This window comes from Myotis daubentonii, chromosome 11 (assembly GCF_963259705.1).
Source record: "Myotis daubentonii chromosome 11, mMyoDau2.1, whole genome shotgun sequence".
Lineage (NCBI taxonomy): Eukaryota > Metazoa > Chordata > Mammalia > Chiroptera > Vespertilionidae > Myotis > Myotis daubentonii.
This window is the reverse complement of record NC_081850.1, coordinates 59,897,779-59,921,978: the sequence shown is the minus strand read 5'-3', so window position 1 is coordinate 59,921,978 and position 24,200 is coordinate 59,897,779. Positions and strand designations below refer to the sequence as shown.

General features: G+C 40.8%; 1 protein-coding gene across 1 annotated transcript in view; it reads left to right on the top strand.

The window, feature by feature from the left end:
• Positions 1 to 24,200, top strand: part of LOC132212232 (protein FAM117B-like) — a 44,983-nt gene that overhangs the window by 996 nt on the left and 19,787 nt on the right. Inside the window, exon 2 of the mRNA XM_059657559.1 lies at positions 2,661 to 2,812. Coding sequence (XP_059513542.1) covers positions 2,661 to 2,719 — 59 coding nt within the window. The 3' untranslated portion in view covers positions 2,720 to 2,812. The remainder of the gene's footprint in view (positions 1 to 2,660; positions 2,813 to 24,200) is intronic.

Below are 24,200 nucleotides of genomic sequence, written 5' to 3'. Positions count from 1 at the left end.
CGTTTCTGCTGGCTGACAGGGACCTGTGGTGACTGTGGCGAGGCGAGAATTAGAGTAGGCGTGGTCACTGCCTTCAGAAAATGAGCAGCCCCACAGAGTCCTTGGGAAATAGTGTGAGATGAGAACAGTTACTAGGTGGCGGGAATAAAACTAAAGATCATGGTTAATATGAAGAGGATCACCGGTACCAGGCACTGACTGTTACAAGCCTTTTACATGTTTCATCCTGTCAAAGAATGTCCCAAAGACAGAATCAGTTAAAAAAGAAAAGAAAAAAAGTTTATTTGCAAAGATGCAAAGCCATGAGACTCTAGACGGCCTGACCAAATAAGAGACAGCAAGTTTTAGGGATTACCCAGAGTCTAAGGGGGAGGAATAGCACAGCACTAAATTGACTCTAATGGGCTTTGGAAAGGGAATCCAAGCAATGAAGATGGGAACCTGGGGAGAGCCAAAGAAAAGGCCACAGGAGAAATCCTAGTGGATGTGCTGCAGTATCATGTCCTCGGTCTGTGACTGGAAGAATCACTTCCAAACCCTCCTCTGTGACACAGGAATAAGAGGGATGACCTCCAAAGGCTGTCCAGATTAGATAACATCAGTAAGCACTCAACAAGTCCTGCTCGAGGTGATTAGTTCTTCCTCTGCATTCTTCCTACGTTCTCTTTGAATTTTATCAGAATGCCCATCGTACTGCTGGGGTGGTGAATTCTAAGTGCTACCAGTAACAGTCATTAAGTAGAAGTGAAAAAATAAAACTTTAATGGCTCCAGCCCCAATTCTTCACAATTAGATTGCAAACTCCCTGAGAACAAGGGAAAGCGTCTTCTCTTTTGTCTCTCCCTCAGCAATCTCAAATGTGTGTTGAATTATTCAGTGTAGCCGGAATAAAAAAAAACAACCTTCCCTTGAGATTTTTCCCCTTAAAGCCTCAAAGTACATTCTGTTTTTAACGGAGGGAGGAGGTTGAAAGTAAAATTACAGCCTTAAACAAGAAGCCATCTGTCTTCCTTCTTTATAATCAAGGCAAGAGGAGTTGTTTTCTTAGTGTAGTCAATATGGGAGCATTTCTCTCAGATTATACAAATCTTTTTGGCTAGTGTAGTTATTCCTTGTAGTAGCTAGTGCTTATTTTGTAATTAAAACTGCAGAAATAGATAAATATGGAACAGACTGCTACAGTTCTTCAGGAAAAAAGAAAAAGTATTTCACTTCTTTGGAGGCCTCTTTCCAAGACCTGGATGCTATGTGAATCTAATGGAAAGGGAGCACATTCCATTGCGCTTAACTGAGCTGAACTCCAACTTTCCCTTTAAGGGTTAATGGAACTACCAAGTTCTAAGGTTCTGTGAGGTACTTTGTAAATGTACTAATTGTGTATGTATGCCCCATATATACATATGAATGTGATGCTTGAAAATTATGCCTCATCATTAGCATGAGAGAAACTACACTCCTGAATTTGTATTCTGTGCCTTCTAAGAACAAGTCTCTTTCCCATCCCCCTCACACCCAAAGAAGCCTCATAAAAGGAGTGATTTAGAGGGGGCCAAAATACTGTTTCTGTTCATTCATTCTCATAAACAAGCACACACACAGCATTCAGTGAAGTTAAACTACTGAGAATTCTGAAATCTCGAAAGATTTTTTCCCCCCCTAGCCAGTGATCAGGGTACTGATCTCACCACCAAGAGGTGTCGCGAAGACAAGTCACTTGGGAACGGGGTACGGTTTTTTTTGTTGGTGGTGGTGTTAATCCTCACCCTAGGATACTTTCTCCATTGATTTTTAGACACAGTGGAAGGGAGAGGGAGAGACAGAGAGAGAAAAACATCAATGTAAGAGACACACATCAATTGGTTGCCTTCCACACGTGCTCCAACTAGGGGCCCTGGATTGAGCCCACAATCCATGCCCCTAACCGGAATCCAACCCGAGACAATTCCCCAAGCTGATGCTCTAACCATTGGGAAAAAATGGCTAGGGCTAGGTCTTTGTTGTTGTTTTTGAGAAAAAGAGTTTTTAAAAATAAAAACTTAGCTAAGAACAGCATCTGCACTAACCAGGATAAAATTACAAGGTCTATCAATTGTGGTGCTGCAGGGTAAAAGCAGATCACCAGCTGAGCCAGCCAGAAATGCTTCCCAGTGGTCTAGTATTGCATAATTGGCCATGTGAATTCCAGGATTTCCAGCTTCTGATGGAGGACTTGGTGCTGGTCACTCACGGGGCGGGGGTGGGGGGGGTGGGGGGGTGGGGGGGTGGGGGGTTGGGGGGGTGGGGGGGTGGGGGGGAGCACTGTGCTAACAGTCTTTCCGACAACAGTAATAAAGCCTGACTCATTGTTCACGTGATTTCAGGTTTTTGCCTAACAGAAATATAAATGCATCTACATGTGTGTATGTCTATAACTGCTCAGAATAGACCTCTGATTTAAAAGGGGGAGGGGGACATTTGATGCTTTTGCTGTGTTATTTACATTTTAGCACATACTGTGTCACAGCCGCATCGCACAAGAGCACATTTGCTTCTGCAGAGCCCCAGCTTCCTGATCTGCCTCACAACTTCCTCCTTGAGGCATTCACATATCACCCCTGGGAAATGCTCCAAAAGCGAAAACTAATTGTAACCACGGGCTGTAACTGTTCATTCATTTCCAGAGAGGCAGGAGCAGGTCTCTGTTCCAGAGGATGGAAATATATCTCAGCCTCCCAGTTAAGCCCTGAAGTTAGAAACCCCTGAAAAGAGCTGCCCTGAACTCGGGCATATACTCAGAGCAGATCAAGACAACATTGTTCCCAGCAAGACTCAGGTGAGAATCATAAATCCTTAGCTCTGCAACTTGGTTTCTGCCCATACTTGTAAGTTGATGTTTCTCCAGTGTTAATGAATAACTCCGGCTTTTCTTATGGTTTCACTTAGATTTTCGTTACAAGATCAGAAAATTTGTAAGTTCTCCAAAAATGCTTGCAGTGATTTTGTGTTTACAGAGATATAGCATTCCCCTATTACTTTTCTGAACAACATTTTTTATCTGTAGTTATTCAATATTTTTAATTGAATCTTTCTTATGAACTAAGTGTGTTTGATTAAGTATCACATATGCAAACATCAGTCTTTGGGGATTTGAGGGTTTTTTTTTTTTAACATAAAACTAGTGTTGGTTTTTATTTGGGGTGGTGGGGCAAAGAAGGAGGGAGGGAGGCAGGATTATGAATATTTATTTGAGAAGAGACAATTTATAAAGTAGGGAAATCTGTGTATTTAACAATATAGTTCTTGAGCTGTTACAGTGGGCCAAATACCTAGCTGGGTACCTGGAATTCAAAGGGAAATGAGAAACATTCCTTGACCATAAGTCATTTATATTTTAGTGAAGTGGAAAGACATTTAATTCAAGAATTAGAGCAAAGATTAAATGTAATGAGAGGAATGAGTCCACAAACTATATAAGCTCAGGGGAAAGCCACAGAGATTGATTCATTTTGTTTATAAAAATGCTACATGAGGTGTTTTGCCTGTTAACCCTTATATTCTTACTTCCATTCAACAAGTCCCACTGTATACCAAAAGCCTAGGAAAAAGCTTGGTATACAGGAATGTGTCATAATTATTTCTCCAAGAAATAAATGAATTTTTTATCAATGAGTTCCTAAGAATTTAGATTTGTTAGTACATAAGAATGTCTCAAAAAAGGGTTATCTGAGCTATTTAATGATTGCTTTTTTCAATGTTTGGCTTTTCCTGTAAAACATCTGGAATAATATATCTTTATTTATATAATATTGGAAATATATAGAAGGCTTTATTAAAAAAAAAACAACCTTGTGCCTAATGGCTTAGCGAAAAACAGATAGGATTAACTACACAAACCTTTTTAAATTCTAGATGCAAAAGGTGCCATAAATAAATACAACGGACAAACAGATAAATAATACTTGCAAAGCAATATAGAAAAGGCTTGCTGCTATAGACTCAATGTTTGTGTTCCCCAAAATTCATATACAGTAAAACCTCGATATAATGGGCTAATTCACATGTCTGTTAAAGATGAAAGCCTGTTATATAATGAAGTAGGTTTTCCTAGTGCATATGTTAAAAAATTGACAAATTAGTCTACCTATTTTTACTTATGTAGGCACATTTGTGTAATTAAAATTAATTATGTATGAAAAGTTTAATTTCACGGAAAAGTTTTCTATATGTATTACTGTAATTTTAAGTTTATACTGAATAGGTCTCGTAAATATGTGCATTCACCAGTCATTGAAGGTAAACAAATGCACACAGCTGGGCTATGGCTTAGCCCACATCAGAACATGGACAGCAGATGTTAAAACTGCTACAGAGCCTGGCCGGTGTGTCTCAGTGGTTGAGTGTGGACCCATGAACCAGGAAATTGTGGTTTGATTGCCAGTCAGGGCACATACCCAGGTTGCAGGCTCAATCCCCAGTAGGGGGAATGCAGGAGGCAGCCAATCGATGATTCTCTCATCGTTAATGTGTCTATCGCTCTCTCTCCCTTCCTCTCTCTGAAATCAATAAAAACATACATGTATTTTAAAAGACTGCTACAGAATGTCACACCATGCAGAACCGATTACCTACCGCCTGTGATGTGGTGTGATTATTCACAGAACATTGTTTAGGAGCAGTGACTCTTGGATTTAAATATGTAGACTATAGTTGTGGATATACTGTATACTATTTATTTATGTCAGTGAAATTACTACAGTGTATTTTTCAATATAATGACCTACTCATTAAAATTTGTTTAAAATAACAGTGAATTAATAACAAAAACTAACCTGTTAATCTATATGTATAAAAGGCTAAGTGACCAACCGTACGTATGGCTGACTGGCCGACCGGCCGGGATATGTGATGTGCACTGGCAATTTCAAGATAAATGTTGACTCATGCATGCGCAAAACATATAAAGCTCTCACTGGTGCCAATTGCACACATGTGTTTCGATCTGTCATTGTCGATTGTGAATTTGGTTGTTTTTGTTAATATTCAACGTGAACCACATCGCGATTTATTCATTGATCGTCCAACCAACCAGCCAGTACATATGATGCGCACTGGCAATTTGAAAATAAACTTTGACTCGCACATGCATGATACATATAAAGCTCTCACTGGTGCCAATTGCACATGTGTTTTAATTTTATAATACTATATTATATATACTACTAGAGGCCCGGTGCATGACATTCGTGCACTCAGGGTGGGGAGGGGTCCATCAGCCCGGCCTGTGCCCTTTAGAGGTCCAGGAGCCCTCGGGGGATGTCCGACTGACAGCTTCCACCACTGCCACTGCGCTTGCCAGCCGTCAGCCCAGCTTGTGGCTGAGCAGCACCCACCCTCCCTCACACCATGTGAGCACACTGACCACCAGGGGGCAGCTCCTACATTAAGCACCTGCCCCCTGGTGGTCAGTGCACATCATAGCGACTGGTCATTCTGCCATTCGGTCAATTTGCATATTAGCCTTTTATTATATAGGATTTTGACATGTAATATTTTGCAGTAACGTAATTACCACACGAATCTTTCTTCTAATTAAGTTTCTTTCAATGTGCATGAATCTGTGCACTGGGCCACTAGTTTAATTATAAGCATTTAAAAATTAACAGGGTGTTGATTCTCACATATGACATATAGGCCTGAAATTTTGCCTGTTAAACCCAAAGTCCATTAAATTGAGGTTCCTAAAATCAAGGGTTTACTATATTGAAATTCTAACCCCCCAAAATGGGAGTGTTAGCAGGTGGCTCTTTGGGAAGTGCTTGAGTTATGAGGGTGGAGACCTCATGCATGGGATTAGTGCCTTATAAAATGAGATCCAGAAAGAACCCTTGTCCCTTTCACCATGTGAGGACACAGCAAGAAGTCAGCAGTCTGCGACCCAGAAGGGGCCTTACCAGAACTCAAGCATGCTGGCACCCCGATCTTGGACTTGTAGCCTCCAGAACTGTGAGAAATACATTGATGTTTTTTATATGTCACCCAGTCTATGGCATTTAATATAGCAACCTGAGCAGACTAAAACATTTATTATCCACTAGAGGCCCAGGTAGGATTAGTGCACTGGTAGGATCCCTAGGCCTGGCCAGCGATCAGGGCCGCTTGGGGCCTCCTGGCTGCCGGTCAGGGCCTCCCTTCCCCGGCTGCTGGCTGCTGGCTGCCGGCTACCAGCCAAGGCCTTCCTTCATTCCTCACCGCCCCCTGGTGGTCAGCACACATCATAGTGAGCAATCAGTCTCTCAGTCAAACTCCCGTGTGGACTATTTGCATATTAGGCTTTTATATACTGTATATAGACAATATTAAAAAGCTCCTATTTTAAAAAACAAACAAACAAAACAATTAAAACTTAAAAACTCCATAGAAAAATGGGCAAAGCACATAGCAGATAAAATTTATGGTGGAAGAAATACAGGGACTCATAAAATGTGAAATGCTTCTCAACCTCACTAATAACAAAACTGTAAGTTAAAAATCAGGAGCTTTCATTCCTCACCTGAGAAGTTGTCAAAGATTTAGAGGCTTGACAATATTCAGTGTCAGAGAATGTCACAGTATTCTCCTTTGCTGTTGATGGGGATATCATTACCTCTTTCTGAAGAGGATTTTCAGAATTTATACCAAAAATTTAAAGGTGCATTTTTTTTAAAACTGCTGCAGTTCTTCTCCTAGGAATGTATCCAATGGCAATACAGTCTTGTTTTCAATAAGGAAAACTTGGGGGGGAAACCTAAATTCAATAAATAGGATATTGGTTAAATAGGAAATACTATACAGCTATTAAAAAGTATGAGGTCAATGGGTATTAACTGAAAGAAAGATGCCTACAATACACCTTTGACTATAAAAAGCATTTTACAAGACAGTATTGTGATGGAATCCTGTTTATGTGAAAAGTGTGTGTGTTCGCACGTGCAAATGTGTGCGTAGAAGAGGTTGTGAGGAATACTGTGGGGGTAAATTGGAGTGAGAGCAAGACAGATTTGGAGGCACTTTCTGAAGTATAGACTTCTGTATTGTTTGTAGTTTTGACAAAAGCATGTACTGCTTTTTAAACTATATTAAAATACTTTTATAAAATGACTGACGGGGGAAGGGAGTCCTCCCCAAATGACTTATTAATCATGGTGAAAATATGCGAAGTATCCAGAGTACAGAGAAAACAGAGCACTGTTAAATGTGATAGTTAGGAAAGGTTTCATTGAGCTGGTCCTTGATCAACAGGAAGGTTTTCAATACATGAAGATGCGGGAAGAGGGGTGGCAGAGTTGCAGGCGTAAAATGTCGTAAGCAAGAGTGTAGTCTTAGAAATGAACAAGATCTGTTGGATGTTCCAGTTACCTATTGTTGCATCACAAGTAAAGCTAAAACTTGGTGACTTAAAACTATGATATATTATCATCTCTCACAGTCTGGGGACTGAGTAGACTCAGGTAGGATGGCAGTTCTTACTTGGAGGCTCTCATGTGGTTGCAGTCAGGCAGGGATGGGGCTGGAGTCATCTCAAAGTTTCCTCACTCCCAGGCCTGGTGGTTGATACTGGCTGTTGGCTGTCAGCCAGAATACTTACATGGAGCCTTGCCTGGTTACCTGGGCTTCCTGGCAGCATGGTGGCTGGGTTCCAAGAGGAGCAAGTCAACACAGCGTTATCTTTTATAGCCCAGCCTCAGAAAGCAGATAACATGCCTTTTGCTGTAGTCACAGCCCCACTCAGATGCTACCACCACCCATCATCCCCAGTGGAAGAAATGTCCATGTCATATCATGAGAAGAGCATGTGGGATGGGAGATCTTGTCGTGAGCTCTCCAATTTGCCACAGTGCCCAGCACTCTCTGAGGTCTCTTCTGACAGGAGCCACCTTCTCCTATCTGCGTTACCCATTGGCTCCCAGAGAGTTTGCACCTCCCACACAGGAGAAGAGCAGAGGATTTGGAGGTCACTATGACGATAGTGGGGGCGTGTAGAGGAAGACGAGATTAAACAATAAAAACAGTAGGTGCGCCTGGCTGGCATGGCTCAGTGGTTGAACGTTGACCTATGAACCAGGAGGTCATGGTTCGATTCCCAGTCAGGGCACATACCCGGGTTGCGGGCTTGATCCCCAGTGTGGGGTATGCGGGAAGCAGCCGATCAATGAATCTTTCTCATCATTGATGTTTCTCTCTCTCTTTCTCTCTGAAATCAATAAAAATATATTTATAAATAAATAAATAAATAAATAAATAAATAAATAAAACAGTAGGCGCTAGAGCTATTGCCCCTACTCATCAACTCTGCTGCTCAATTCAGAAAAATGGTGCCTAAATATTCTCAGTCTTTGGATGCTCTCAGTGGGCCTCAATTCTTATAGGACCAGATGTTCCTATGCCTATTCCTGGCAGGAAATTACTGGGCCATAGTAGGTCATTGAATTTGTTGAGAATACCAAGGTACCACTTTGGGGTCACTAACTGATATTTCTCCAACTGAATGAAGGACATAAATTACCTGGGAATCAAGCCTGATTTGACCACCAATGCACTTCCCAATACTCCGTTTCCTGGTGTGGTGCTGCAGAACAAGATGAAGGGAAGCGGGGCAGGGGAGGCTGTGAAGTCTGGCTGGACTAGCAACAGTCATTCCCAGCTTCCCTCAAGTCCTGTTAAAAGATTTCTGTCAGGCTATGGGAATTGTAGCATTAGCCTGGTGCTTAAAGGAGTTCCCCCATCCCCAGCTATTATTATTTTATTGGACAAACTGTTGAAATCCACCTGCTCTTTTTCTCAGAGCTCCTTTCACATTGGCACTAGGCAGAGTCATTTTCCCTAATACTCTGTAATTTAGTAGAGGCTGTGTCAATTGCATAAAATATTTCTAATCTCCATAATGAAGATGCTGCTGGTCTGACAGTTTTGCTCTCTTACTCCCTCTCAGCTAGTTACAGTAAAAATGACATGCTGTTCCCCATCTCATGGTTATCACCAGCCTCCCTAGACTCCCTCCTATAGACTCTCATTTATGGCTTCTTCAGGAAAAGCAGGAAAAGAGACTATACCAAGGTTCTCCAAACCATCCTCTTTCCATTCCCATAAAAAGTATACCCTTCCTGGCCAGTGTAGCTCAGTGGTTAAACATTGACCTATGAACCAGGAGGTCAGGGCACTTGCCCAGGTGGTGGGCTCGATCCCATGTTGAGCATGCAGGAGGGAGCTGATCAATGAGTCTCTCTCATCATTGATGTTTCTATCTCTCTCTCCCTTTCCCTTTCTCTCTTAAATCAAAAATATATATTTTTTAAAGTGAGGCTTAGAGAAAGGAATGAAATCAATAAAAAAATATATATTTTTTAAAAAGTATGAGTCCATCCATTAAAAAAATAAAATGTATACCCTATTTTCAGTTTGGATTTAGAGAAAATCCAGATTGCCCCTTCTTATAACTTGCCTTTGAGGTCAAACATAAATTTGAGTCAAACAATTGAATAACCAAAGTTAGAGGTCAGAGGGAAAGTTAGAGGTGAGAAGTAACTGAACGTTGAGGTTGGTGGCAAAGCACCTTTAATTATGTACTCCATTTTCTTTTACTTTTGGAAAAAACAAAGAGACAACGATTCATCCAGATTGACATATATTCAACTTTTTCCTCCTGCCTCTTGCTAAACTGTAAAAAGTCTCACTTTATCCTCACAATAAGTCTATTAAGTAAAATCTTTTATCACTATTTTAGAGATTAGGAAAATGAGGTGTAACAAATCATCTTGATAGACTGGATTATGTTGTTACAATAAATTTACCCTCAACTCTGAGTGCTTTAATAGAACAAAGGTTTATTTCTCCTTCACAGTTTGTATGACACAGTAGTTGACCCCGTTGGGGACAGGTGGGATGGTAGTATCTGCTCCACATAGTCATTCAGTTACCCAGGCTTATGGAGGCTCAAAGATATTTTAGCTGCATCCTGTGTAACTTGAAGTCTTTCAGCTTCTCAGAGAGAAGGAAAAGAATGGATAATTACCCATGGATTTGATACTGCTTCAGCCCAGAAATTACCCATGGATTTGATACTGCTTCAGCCCAGAAATGACACATTCTTTCCTTTGCATTTCATTAGCTACTATTAGTCACGTATCCTCACATAACAGTAAGGGAAAGGAACATTGAAGAAATGGGATATACACGGAGTGGCCAGATTATTGTGACCATCCCATCAGTACTTCAGTGACACTTCCAAAAATACTGAATATTGAAAACTTCCTAAGCAAATACTCTCAAGGTTTTATTATTATTATTATTTGCATAACTAATTCACTTCATTGTACTGATGGGGTGGTCATAATAATCTGGCCACTCAGTGTATGGTGAGCATTACTTATCACTGCTTTACAAGGTAATCATTTGCCTACCATCACATAGCTATTTAGTGGCAAGATTGGCATCTAGACCAAAGCTGTCTGCCTCTTAGAGCCCATGCTCTTAACCATGGCATTTTCTTTTCATAAGTTTGTCATGCCATTTGGGGGATAGAGTGGCCATGGTGTGGAAGGCAGCTGTGGCATCCGTAGGAACATCCCTGGCCTTAAGACAGAGATAGGTTTCCATTTTGCCACTGACTTGTTGTGAGACCTTGGGCAAGGCCCTTAGCCTCTCCGCTAAGAAGAGTTTTACCATCTAGAAAGTAGGGGTGAATAAAACTCATTTAGATAATTATGAAGATTTTAAAAAATGGGAACCTTCTTGACATATAACATCCCCTTAACAAATGTTTAAGTCTGAATTCTTATCATTTCTTCCTCCTTCCCCTCTTTCTTTTACACAAGTGCCTTCCAAGGATGTAAGTACTTCCATAGCGAGACCTTTCATTCCAAGTTCTTGTTGAAATTTGGCCAGAGAAAAGACTTTAGTAACCTGATCCCACCACTTCTGGCATTGAAATTCTGATTATGTTACCAGTCCTTCCCCCCTTCTCCCCCCCCTCCGCCCCATATCAGCAATTTTCTTAATGTGTTGCTTAGCACAACTCATTCATGACTTCAGGTGAAAGGAAAGGATAATGTCACAATAGAATTCAAAATTGTGGCTTAAGAGCTGTTTTGCTTTTAAAAACACTGTAAATGTTGGAGCCTCTCTAGGCAGCAAATATCAAGACACATTAATATGGAGTGAACAGCAATGCCTTCAGGTATCAACCTATTTATCATGGCAGCCTCTTCTAAACTCTGAAAATAGGTTGTTTATATTATTTTAATGTTATTTAGAAAAAAATTAAAGTGACCAGGTAATAAGAAAAACAAGTCTTATTTATAAGCTTAATGGGCTTTTATCTCATGGGAAAGGACAATTAATGGTTTCCTGTGGGAAAGTGCATCAATTCTTTCAGAAGGCCCCTGGGTAATTGTTCAGGAGAGTATTGGTAGAAATAATTTACAATCTTAGGAGTCAAGATTCAGGGCAAAAGTAATGAGCTTCCCTGAAGCAAGGTTCCTTTTTCAATAGGAGCCTGAAGCGCCACAACTTTTATTTCTTACTTTGCCTTTCTTGTTAGCATCAGGAAACCAACATCCTGACACACTGGTTGCAGTCTTGGACTCTGGCATCAGACAAATGTGGGTTTGATAACCAGCTCAGCAAACTACTAGCTGAAGGACCTCGTGCAGGTTACATAAGCCTCTGAGCACCTGTGTCCTCATCTGTGACATGACATCATGATTGTTAAATGAAGAATAGCACTTTGCAAGGTCACAAATGGTGTACCTGGCATGTTTGACACCTGGAACAGATCGTTTTTAAATTCACTCCTTTAGACAACATTATTTTCAGTAATAATCATTTTCTTAATTTGTCCTTTACTTTTAAAGTAATTAACAATTTAAAAGAATAAATTTAACTTTTAAGATCTAAATGTGCATTTTGTATTGAAGGGCAGCAGAATTTGTTACCTCAAAATATGCATCTTTGGCATAGTGATTATTTTAACCTAATTCTTTTTTTAAAAATTTAAGTTCTTTATTGTTTAATGTATTACATAAGTCTCGTTTTTTCCCCCATTGACCTCTCCCCAGCCACCCCCAACCCCTAATACATGCCTTCAATCCCCCACTCCCTGTCTGTGTCGATTGGTTATGCTCATATGCATGCATACAAGTCCTTTGGTTGATCTCTTACCCCCCTCATCCCTCGCCTTTCCTCATAGGTTGGACAGGCTATTCGATGCGTCTATGACTCTAGTTCCGTTTTTGTTCATCAGTTTATGTTGTTCATTGTATTCCACAAATGAGTTAGATCATGTGATATTTATCTTTCTCCGACTGGCTTATTTTGCTTAGCATAATGCTCTCCAGGTCCATCCATGCTGTTGCAAATGGTAAGAATTCCTTCTTTTTTACAGCAGCATAGTATTCCATTGTGTAGATGTACTACATTTTTTAATCCACTCATCTGCTGATGGGCACTCAGGTTGTTTCCAAATCTTAGCTATTATAAATTGTGCTGTTATGAACATAGGGGTTCATATATCCTTTCTGATTGGTGTTTCTGATTTCTTGTGATATATTCCTAGAAGTGGGATTACTGGGTCTAATGGATGTTCCATTTTTAATTTTTTGAGGAAACGCCATACTGTTTTCCACCACCCTGAACGCGCCTGATCTCAGAAGCTAAGCAGGGTTGGGCCTGGTTAGTACTTGGATGGGAGAACTAACCTAATTCTTTTTAAAGAAACAGCATGCACAGGGCAAGCTCTGAAAACCAGGTAGAAGTTACCCTTTGTAAGAGACACCTGTATAAGGGAAATCTCCATGTGTAAGGGTGTCTCCCTCACTGTACTGTGAAGTAGGAATACCAATTTCTAGAAACTCTATCAAGGAAGAAGGTACTGGCAAATCTGCATAAAAAACATACCCTTGTTTATTGTGCTTTCCTAGTAACCCTGTAAAAGTGGTCTCCCCCCCCCCCCCACAACATCTTTTGTCTTTAGCTGCAGATGATATTTGAGGTGGTGACTTTGGCCATTTCAGAGTTACTCACTTTTCCTGGGTATCTCCCATGTATACAGAAGATATAACATGCTATTAAACTTGTTTGTTTTTCTCCTGTTAATCTATCTTCGTATTACATGGTGTCTCAGCTAAGAACCTAGAAGAGTAGAGGGAGAGTTATTTTTCCTTCTCCACAGTGTGAGCTGAAATATACACTTACTAAACAATTACACCTTGCAGTTTTACTGTTTTAAGTTTAAACTTTAATTTAAAAAATTGCCCAAACTATGTGGCTCAGTGATTGAGAGCCAACCACCACCAGTTTGATTCCCGGTTCAGGGCACATGCCAGGGTTGTGGGCTCAACCCCCAGTAGGGGGCATGCAGGAAGCAGCTAGTCAATGTTTCTCTCTCATTGATGTTTCTATCTCTGTATATCTCTCCCTTTCTCTCAAAAAAAAAAAATACAATTAAAAATATTTTTTTAAAATTGTCACATAAAATGGTTGAAGTAAAGTAATTCAGTTTTGTTTCTTCATCTTTAGAACTACTGTGTTATCACAGTATATTTATATTTACTCTTTAAATGTAGGGAGAGGTCCTACCACAGGGGTTGGAAACATGAACAATTCCTTAAGTGAACTTGAACAATTCCTAACCATTATGAACTTACTCTTGAAGCAAACCTGTGAAGCTGTATCCACATATGTCAGGGTTGACTGTATATCTAGGGGTTCTCTGGATTAACTTCTATCAGAATACAATGTTTATAAAAAATAAGTAATAAACATTTGCTAATTTGAAGTATTATAAAGTACTAGAGGCCCGGTGCACAAAAATTTGTGCACTCGGGGGGAGGGGGGGAGTGTCTCTCAGCCTGGTCTGTGCCCTCTCACAGTCTAGGACCCCTTGGGAGTTAACGACCTGCTGGCTTAGGCCTGCTCCCGGATGGCAGAGGGCAGGCCCAATCCCTAGGTGCAGCCCCTGGTTGGGCTCAGAGCAGGGCCAATTGGGGAGTTGGGGCGCCGCCCCGTCATGCACAGAGCAGGGCGGATTGGGAGGTTTCGATGCCATCCTCAGTCACGCTCAGGGTAGGGCCAATTGGGGGGTTGGGGCACCGCCCCCTGTCACACTCAAGGCAGAGTAGATGGGGAGGTTGTGGCGCCACCCCCTGTCACACACAGAGCAGGGCCCATCAGGGGGTTGGGGAGCTCCTCCCTGTCACGCACAGAGCAGGGCCATCAGGGGGTTGGGGAGCTCCCCCCTGTCACGCACAGAGCAGGGCCCATCAGGGGGTTGAGGAGCTCCCCCCTGTCACTCACAGAGTAGGGCCGATAGGGGAGTTGGCACACTGCCCCATCACACACAGAGCAGGGCGGATCAGGGGGTTGGGGCGCTGCCACTGTCACACTCAGGGCAGGGCCGGTGGGGAGGTTATGGCTCTACCCCATCACAGAGCAGGGCCTGTGGGGGGCGGGGGGGGGGTTGGGGCGCAGCCCTCTATCACCCACAGAGCAGGGCCGATCAGGGGGTTGGGGCGCCTTCCCCTGTCACAAACAGAGCAGGGCGGATAGGGAGGTTGTGGCCCCACCCCCTGTCACACACAGAGCCGCAGGGCAATCAGGGGGTTTGGGCGCTGCCCCCTGTCATGCTGATCCCAGTGCTGGGAGGCATATTACCCTTTTACTATATAGACTAGAGGCCTGGTGCACGGGTGGGGGCTGGCTGGTTTGCCCTGAAGGGTGTCCTGGATCAGGGTGGGGGTCCCCACTGGGGTGCCTGGCCAGCCTGGATGAGGGGATGATGGCTGTTTGCAGCTGGTCACACACCCTTCAGGGTGGGGGTCCCCACTGGGGTGCTTGGCCAGTCTGGGTGAGGGGCTGAGGGCTGTTTTCAGGCTGGGACTGAAGCTCCCAACTGCTCCTTTTTTTCTTTTTTTTGTTTATTTATTCTGGGCCAGCTTTAGCTCTGAGGCTCCAGCTCTTAGGCCTCCGCTCCTGAAAGCAGGTATCTGGTTTGTTTCGGTTCTCGAAACTCTGTATCAACTCCAGCTCTGAGATCCCAGCCGGCTGAAAGCTGGTTTCTGGAGTTTTGTTTAGCGTCTGTATTTGTTACAATGTTTGAAACTGCAGGCTCAGAGGCCTGCAGCAGCATGCGGGGAACGTTGGAGGAGGGAATGTTGGAGTCCTCCGTCACTGAGGCAAGCAAGCCTCATGTTAGTTTCAAGCTGCCTGGCTGCTGGCCGCCATCTTGGCTGACAGTTAATTTGCATATTGCCCTGATTAGCCAATGGGAAGGGTAGCAGTCGTATGCCAATTACCATGTTTCTCTTTTATTAGTGTAGATTATAGATACATATTATATAATAAGCTTATACATTTATAAGTTATATATACATAATATGTAATATACTAGTATATACATATTATTAAAACAATGATTTTGAAGGTAGACCAACCAAAGATGTTTTAGGGAAAAGCATTTTATCATTGAGTTATTTAAAATTGTGGGCATCGTCCTGGCCGGTGTGGCTCAGTTGGCTGGGCGTCATCCCATGCACTGAAAGGTTGCTGGTTCAGTTCCCAGTCAGGGCACATGCCTGGGGTTATGTGCAGGAGGCAGTCGATAAGTGTTGATCTCACACTGATGTTTCTCTCTCTCTCTCTCTCTCTCTCTCTCTCTCTCTCTCTCCCTCCCTCCCGCCCTCCCTCCCTCTCCCTCTCCCTCTCCCTCTCCCTCTTCCTCTCCCTCTCCCTTCCTCTCTCTCTCTTTTTTAAAAGAAATCTTAAAATTATGGGCATATGGTGATGATAAAAAGCAGACAGACTGGGCTTAATTGTTTTTAAAAAATTCTTTAAGACAGTGCACCTTCTACTGTTTTACTAGAGCCAGCCATTCCTACTGCCCGCCCTTGGTATGCCACTGCAAAGTTCCTGACGTATAGTAAGCACTCAACATGCATCAACTGTTATTATTTCTCGACAAGCCTTTTAAAACCAGAGATTCCTAGGGTCTTTTTTTTGTGTTTCAGAGAGAGAAAAAAACAAAGACATGGAAATATGACTTAATTTCATAATAAAGAAGTATCATTATCTTTTCAAAAGAGTAATGTTTTTCTGTAATAATAGCAATATATGCCTTTTAATTTAAAATACATATAAAATTATAAAAAAGTATACAAACAGCAATAAAAGCCTCTGTAGTCATGTTATCCAAAGACAACGATAATAATAATTTATTGATCACTTAATGTCTGCATCCCAGAAGATGCACATTCATTCCATTATTTTAATTTTTATTATGAACCTATGAAGTAGGTTCATTCTTCTTACTGTTTTTATTTATTTATTTTTATTTTTTTACAGAGCAAGATAACTGAGACCTAAAGAAGTTATATAAGTAGCCCACGGTTATAAGCCTGAGCTCATAAGTGGCAAGCTGGTATTCAAATACAGATCTGTTTGACTAAAAGCCCAATCTCCTGACAACTCTGCTATTTTATACCTTTATAACTTCACATCTAGGAATATATTTAAAGGAAATAAACAGAATTGTTTTCAGAGATTTATGAGTAAGAATATTTATCACAGTGATAATTGTAAACAACATATTTATGTACATGAAAGAAAGATGAGGAGGAAACAGTAATACATTACCAATGGTTAACTCTTATTTACTGAATTATTGATGATTTTATTTTATTGTATATATGTTGCAGTATTTTCTGAAATTTCTATAATAAGAATGTGAAATTTCTATGTGAAATCGAAATTTTTAAAATAAATTTATTTTTAAATGTTGGATTATTATGCTAAGTGAAATAAGCCAGTCAGAGGAAGATAAATATCATATGATCTCACTTATATATGGAATCTAATGAACAAAATAAACTGATGGCCAAGCCAGTGTGGCTTATTGAATGAGTGTCGACCCATGAACCAGGAGGTCATGGTTTGATTCCCGGTCAGGACACATGCCTGGATTTCAGGCTTGATCCACAGTGGGGGATGTGAGGGAGGCAGCCAATCATTGATTCTCTGTCATCATTGATGTTTTTGTCTCTCTCCCTCTCCCTTCCTCTCTGCAATCAATACAAATATTTTTTAAATATAATTAATGTCTCAAATATTTATTGAATGAATAAATGAGAATTCCAACCAAAAAAAAATTAGTGAATCGTCGACTCATCAATCACTGAATCCTGATCTTTCTTACACAGTTTGATTGAAACGTTCTGTACACCTCACACTTTCCAACAATGTCTGGACTACACTGCAAGTACATGTCTCTTTATTGTCTTCTCTCATGTTCCCTTTAACTCTCAACTGTTAGTGGCTTTAATTCTACCAGTTCTTTGATTGCTCCTAACCTCTCAGGGAGAAGGCATTCATTTACTTCTTTGACTGCTGTTTTTAAAGGACATCCAATTCCTTTTTCTCAATAGGAAATTAAAGAAAGAAATGTTTACACAGCCCAGCTTTTTTCCAATCAGAAGGAATATTTTTTCCCATCTTTTAAAAATTTCTTCCTGTAACTAGCTCTCTTCAGAAATTTTGGGCATGGTTAGCAGTTTTTATCACAAGCATACGCTTCCTGAATATCCGGGCAATGATATGGTAGCTGTGGGATCCTCAACATGTCTCAACACGTGGGACTCACTTTCCTTATCTATTAATGAAGACACAAAGTCATTGAGCTCTAAACCCCTGCCTAGAATTAATCCTCTAGTAAAAACAGAACAGTAAAGGACTGGATAGTCATTCTTCTGGTCCCAGTGGTGAAGGAAGATGTAAATCGATCAACTCTCTGAATGGTACCTGAGCAAGGGGCGTAGAGGCTTAATGTAGTATTGAGGAAAGATGTGGAATTTAGAACTAAATCACCACGAAAAGAGGTTTGACTGTAATTTATTAGCTACATGGCCTTGAGCAAGTTATGTAAGCTCCTGGTTGCTTTTTAGATTTTCTCTTTGTTTGGTATTCTGTGGTTTCTGTACAAAGTATCCAGATGTGGATTTTATTCTGCTTAGGAATGGTTGAACTTTTTGAATCTACATGGATGATATCTTTCATTGGCTTTGGAAAATTCTCAGCCATTTAATATTCAAATATTACCTTGGGCAAAATGATATAATCTCTGGGAATGGCTTTCAAATACAACAACAAAGACATAACAAAAAAGAGAAAATGAAAAATTGTGGCAAAATCTTGATAATCATGGAATCTGGGTGTCAGGTATATGGGGTTTTTAGTACTATACTCTACTTTTTCATTTGTGTTTAAATTTTATAATAAAAAATAAAACTGTGTAAGAGACAAAGCAACCATTCTCTCTTTTTCTCCTGTATCTTCAATGGACTACACATCAGACCTTCCTATCCTACAAGTATCTTAATGCTCATATTTTCCATATATTTTTCTCTCATGTGACATTCTTGGTCATTTCTTTGGCTGTATTTTAGTTCATTTATTCTGTATACAATTATATTTAACTAGAGACCCAGTGCACAAAATTTGTGCACGGGAAGGGTCCCTAGCAGCTGCCGGCTGAGGCCTCACTTCATTCCGCGCTGCCCCCTGGTGGTCAGCACACATCATAGCAAGCAATCGAACTCCCTGTCAGTTGAACTCCTGAGGGGATACTTTGCATATTAGGCTTTTATATATATAAATTTGTTACTGAGGGCTTAATTTTGGTGTTTATAATTTTTATTTATAGACATTCTTATTTTTTAAATTTTACTTTTGTGTGTGTTTTTTGTTTGTTTGTTTTCTTTTCATCTTTACTGTTGAAAGTATTACATAGGTCCTCCTTTTTCCCTCTTCCAGCCCACTCCTGTCCTCCCCTCCTTAATTATTTTTTTTTATCAAATATGTAAGATTACTTTCTCCAGGGTTTTCTTTTAAATACCTTTTCCCATGTATTAAAACAACGACATAGTGGGAATAGCCTGGGTCTCATAATTTTGACATCAGAAGAAATATCTGAACGTCTATTTCTGCTTGTTCTATTATTTTTAAATGTTCTGGTTCATGGTTCCATGCTTGTGTGCTTGATTATTTTTTTTTTTACTGTGTATTGCTCTTATATTTGAAAAATTATACATGGGACCCTTCAAGGATCTAGGACAAAGGTGTTTTCCTCTAGAGAGGATATACATTTGATTCTGCCAAGTGCTCAAAGACATTGCCAATTTGGGATCATGTTAAAATAAATTTTAAAATTACAACTTTTTGGATCAATTAAATTCAATTATGTGAATGTAGATTGTAAATTTGAGTGTAACTTGTTGCAGCTTTTAGTCTTTCCCTCCTGTATCTAGGACTCAGCAACAAGGCAATTTTCTTATAGCTCCTGAAGTGGGGGAGAAATATAACCCTTTGGTGCCCCAATTTATTTGGGATGAAGTGTTCTCTACGTAGGGAATCAGTCTTGGGCAAGATTGGGCTCTGATTTCCCTTCTCCTTGTCTTGGGAGACCAACAGCACTGAGGAGGTTTGTAGTAAGCAACCTTAGTGCCTTCTCTTACCTTCCTGGGAAAAGTAATCTAGATACAACTTTTTCATATGTAAGATGGAGCAAATAAGTGCTATGCAAGGTGGAGTTATAAGTGTTAAGCAAGATTTAAAATGCCCTTTGTAGCTCTAGCCGGTTTACTCAGTGGTTAGAGCATCAGCCCTTGGACTGAAGGGTCTTGGGTTTGATTCCAGTCAAGGGAATGTACCTCGGTTGCAGGCTCGATCCTAATAGGGACTCATGCAGCAGGCAACTAATCAATGCGTCTCTCTCACACCAATGTTTCTCTCTATGTCTCTCCCCCTTCCTTCCACTCTCTCTAAAAATCAATGGAAAAATATAGTTGGGTGAGGATTAACAAAAAAAATAAAATAAAATAAAATGTCTTTTGTAAATCACAGTATAAACTTACTCTGGAACCCTGGGTCTTTAAGTTTTAGGGAACCTCCTTGAGTTGCATGCATTACTTGGAGGATACGTGTATTTTACTATGTTGTGTCCCATATATTTAATAAGATTTTCAGAGGATCCATTGATTTCCAAAATATGACTAAAATTCAATTGAAAATAGAAAGTAGAATTAGAAATCAAGCAACTACAGGAAAAGGGCAGCAGATTTTGCTAGTGTTTACTCATTTAAATGTTGCTGAATTTTCAAAATCTCTGCCAGTGACTAAAATAATGATTATTTGCACAATAATATCTTTTTTTTTCTGATTTCTTCTAAACTACATTCCCACATGTGTGATGTTCAAGGGTAAGAGAAAAAAAACTTATATTCCAAATAAGTGCATTAGTTCTAATTCAAGTTTAATATCTGGTAGAAAGAGCATTTTGTTTCTTTCATAATTTATTCCTTGCAGGTTTCCATTCATGGGTGCACAGGCTCTTAGAAGGTTAGAGCTGGCAGGATTTGCACAGATCATATCACTCACTGCCTTAATTTACATTTAAGGACACTGAGGAAAGGACAAAGATAAATTTATTAGGCTAATAAGTGCAGCCAATATTCCAGAGACTTTCTGCTAATTAAAATGTTTCTTTCCTCTAAAAAAAAAAAACCACAAAAAGAAACGTAGTCAGCAGAGTCTGGCATGTCCCCTTGTCCCCTCCCCCCTCCCTTTGTTCCCCCCACATACACATATATACACATATGTACTTTTCCTCTATAGCATTACTAACATTATCCTTCAAGGCCCTGATTAAATGTCTTATCTTCTTTTTATTTTATTTTATTGTCTAAAGTTTTACTTATGTCTCCTTTTCCCCCTATTGACCCTCCCCCCCCAAAATGTCTTATCTTCTGTGAAGCTTTCCTGACTCAGATGAGATGATCTGTCTGAGAATACACAAAGGCTTCTTGATATGCCAGAATTCCTACTATAACTTTTCATCCTTTTTCACAGAACAAGTCTTTTCAGAATCAGAGTAAAAGAAAAGTCAATGATGGGACGCTTGAAAATGTGTAAATTGATTTCCAAAGCAGAAAGTTGGCAGTTGTCATTCATTCTTTCATTTAGCAAGTTTTTATTGAGTATCTATCTTCTAATGTGCTAGGTGCTGAGATCGCATAATGAACAAAAGATATATATGGTTCCCATCCATTTCACCATCACTTTCATCACCATTATGTCTCATTTGGGCAGTCCATTTATCTTCTAACTCCATTTATCTCCTGCTTACACTCTGATCTCTCTTTGATCCATTCTTTACCCAATAGCCAGAAGAATCATTTGATCATGTTTAAAGTTCCTTTTTCAAATCCCCAGAGGTTTCACTTTTAGAACAGTGATCTGAGGAGCTCTAGGGACCCACTCTGCAGAGTGGGCACTGTGAGGAAAGATTCATTGATGTGAACCCCAAGAAGGAATTTATGTGCTGAGAAGGACTTTCCTTGGTCGACTGAGGGCCCAGATTTTATAAATAATAAGAGTCTAGCAGCCATTTTGCTGAGAGGGGCTCCTGGTGTACTGTGTATACTGGGAAGAACCTCAGATTGAATTCTTGGCTTCCTGCACTATGCCCTGCTTATTTACAATCTGAGTCAAGGAAGCCCTGGTTTCATCTTTCAACCAATGGACTGAGACGTACCCCAATCAATCAGGACTGCACAATATACCCTCATTTGCATATGTACTGATCAATCAGAACTACTCTATAATGACCAATTAGAATGCACGATACTGACTAATCAGAACTGATTCGGACCAGTTAGAACTATATGACTTCCGAAACCTCATTTGCATAAAATTGGACCAATTGGGAGCTTTGTCGGGAACTTTTTCTATAAAAGGTAGCCTCCCCACCCTAGCTGGTTTGGCTCGTGGATAGAGCATAGGCCTGCAGACCAAAGGGTCCTATTCCCATCAAGGGCATGTGCCTTGGTTGCAGGCTTCTCCCTGGTCAGGGCTTGTGCAGGAGGCAACAAATTGATGTGTTTCTCTCACATCTGTTTCTCTCTGTCTTTCCCTCTCTTCCACTCTCCCTAAAAAATCAATGGAAAAATACCCTCTGGCAAGGATTAATACAAAATAAAATTAAATAAAATAATATGAGGGAAATGTCAAAAAAAAATGTAGCCTCCCCTTTGTCTCAGTGTAGCATACTTTCTTGGTTTTGCATTTTACTGTTTTGCAAACTGTTCACCTAACTAAAGTTTTTCCTTGTGGAATTTTTTTCATTAAAATCTCTGGAAATTGTCCTAAGAAATATGGCAAATGAAGAAATCTTTATTAAAGAAAATCTATTATATCTTGATAAGAACAGCAAAAATCTGTGGTACAACCTACTCCCTCTCTGCATCCCATCTCAGCTTGATGACACAAGCTCTGATCAGGAAAGGTATTATCAAGAAAATGGAGTTTCTTTTCCCTTCAGCTCCCAGTCAAGGGATACAGGGGAACAGTTGTGGGGAAGGGGAAAAATTCCCCTTTCTATCCTCTGGTTCCTTCGGCTGGCCAAATCAAATCAATATAAAAAGATTGACAAGAGAAAACCAGATTTAATCTTATGTGCATGGGAACACCATATACCTGAGAGGTTCAGAGATAGAAAGAGGATTAAGGTATATCAAATATTCTGAGCTAGGGATGAGGTAGTGAACCTTGGGGGCTTCAAAGGGTCATTGCAGAGTACAAAAACACAACTGTTTAAAAGTTTGCCCTGCCATGTAGGTAGGTCAAAAAGAGATTGTTTCTGATAATTTCTTATTATGGGCAAGGCCCCTAATTCAAGTTCAAGGTAATTAAATGGAGGGAAAGAAGTTTCTCTTGAGCCTGATGCTAAATTTGCCTTTAACTCAAAATAGTCTGCATATCACTGGGGCACATTTTGAGGTGGCTCATTCTGAACCCCCACACAGGCCACCATTTCTTATCCTACAGCTCTGGTGACTGGCTGAGTGGTCAGGGGCTCCATTCTTCCACCCAGGTCCCACATATCGGTAGAGGCTCTCCAAGGCATGGCAGGCCAAGAACCCTGGGGACCAGATAACTCGTGCTCCAGTTTGCTTACAGGGTGGTTTCAAAGAGATTTTAGGTATGCATAGGATACAGGATTCTGAAACTCAAATTCTCCAATTGAGAGTGTAGATACGTAAAGCCAACCTGGAAAAAGCATGGTTGCTGTTGGTGGATTGAAGGGTTTGTTTGCCTACACACATCAAAGCCCAATGAGACACGAATAGGAGTTTGCAGCCAAGAAAGTAAGGATGTATTAATTAAGAAGATGACTCCATGCCCACAGTCACAGGTGAGCTAATGCTCAAAGACCTGGCTCCCCAGTGGCTTCCAGGGATGAATTATATAGGGGGAAAAACTCATAAATCATGGTGACTAAAGGGGTTAGGGTTGTGGTCTCTACTGGTTGGTTAGTGCCTCTGGTTTTGATATCAGCCATGGATGAAAAGGGGCCATATACTAAACCTGACTAGCTCAGGGAAGGCCTGTGTGGCAGCCTTGCAAACTCAGAGGCCTAATGTAACTACAAAGGATGGTCTGAAATTAAAACGTTTTAAAGTAAAAAACAGTTTATGGTGAGTAGTCATGTCCTAGGATGGTATCTTCCCTGACAAAGGTCAATTTGTACCTTAACTGAGCCTGTCCATTGTCTTTGTGCATCTATATAAAATATCATTGGAATGTCAGAGTAATTTTCTTTTTTCTGACCCCTTAAAGCACAGGCACTGCTCTGCAGCGACCACAGATCCCCTTGTTCTAGGAAGTTAGACAAGAGCAGAGTAAGGACGATGGCCCAGGTACAGAAGGGCACAAGTATGGAAAGCCTAGCAATGGACAGTCAATTGTAGGGTGGGACCTTACCCCCAGGGTGACTTTTCCTCCCCTAGCATAGCACTGGTCTTGAGGTTTGGTCCCCCTGACCTTTCCTCCCGAGAGATAACATGGCTGGCGTCAGGACCAGTTGCATTGAATAATGTACCCCCTACTTTGGTGCCAGCTAATCAATCAGTGGAGGCCACAACTCTGAATGGACACACCTGGAAGGCTACTGAATATTCTATTGAGGTCTTCCCCTGGGACCTCCCCTAAAATCTCCGCCCTTAAACTCTTAGGATGGAGGACCCAGTGTGCTCTCTCTCCAGGGAGCATGCCTGTGCCTTTCCCTTCCCTCTCCAGTACCTTTTCCTCCCCTTCCCCAGACACGTTACCATTCGCTTCCTCACTCCCCAGCTCCAAGGGCC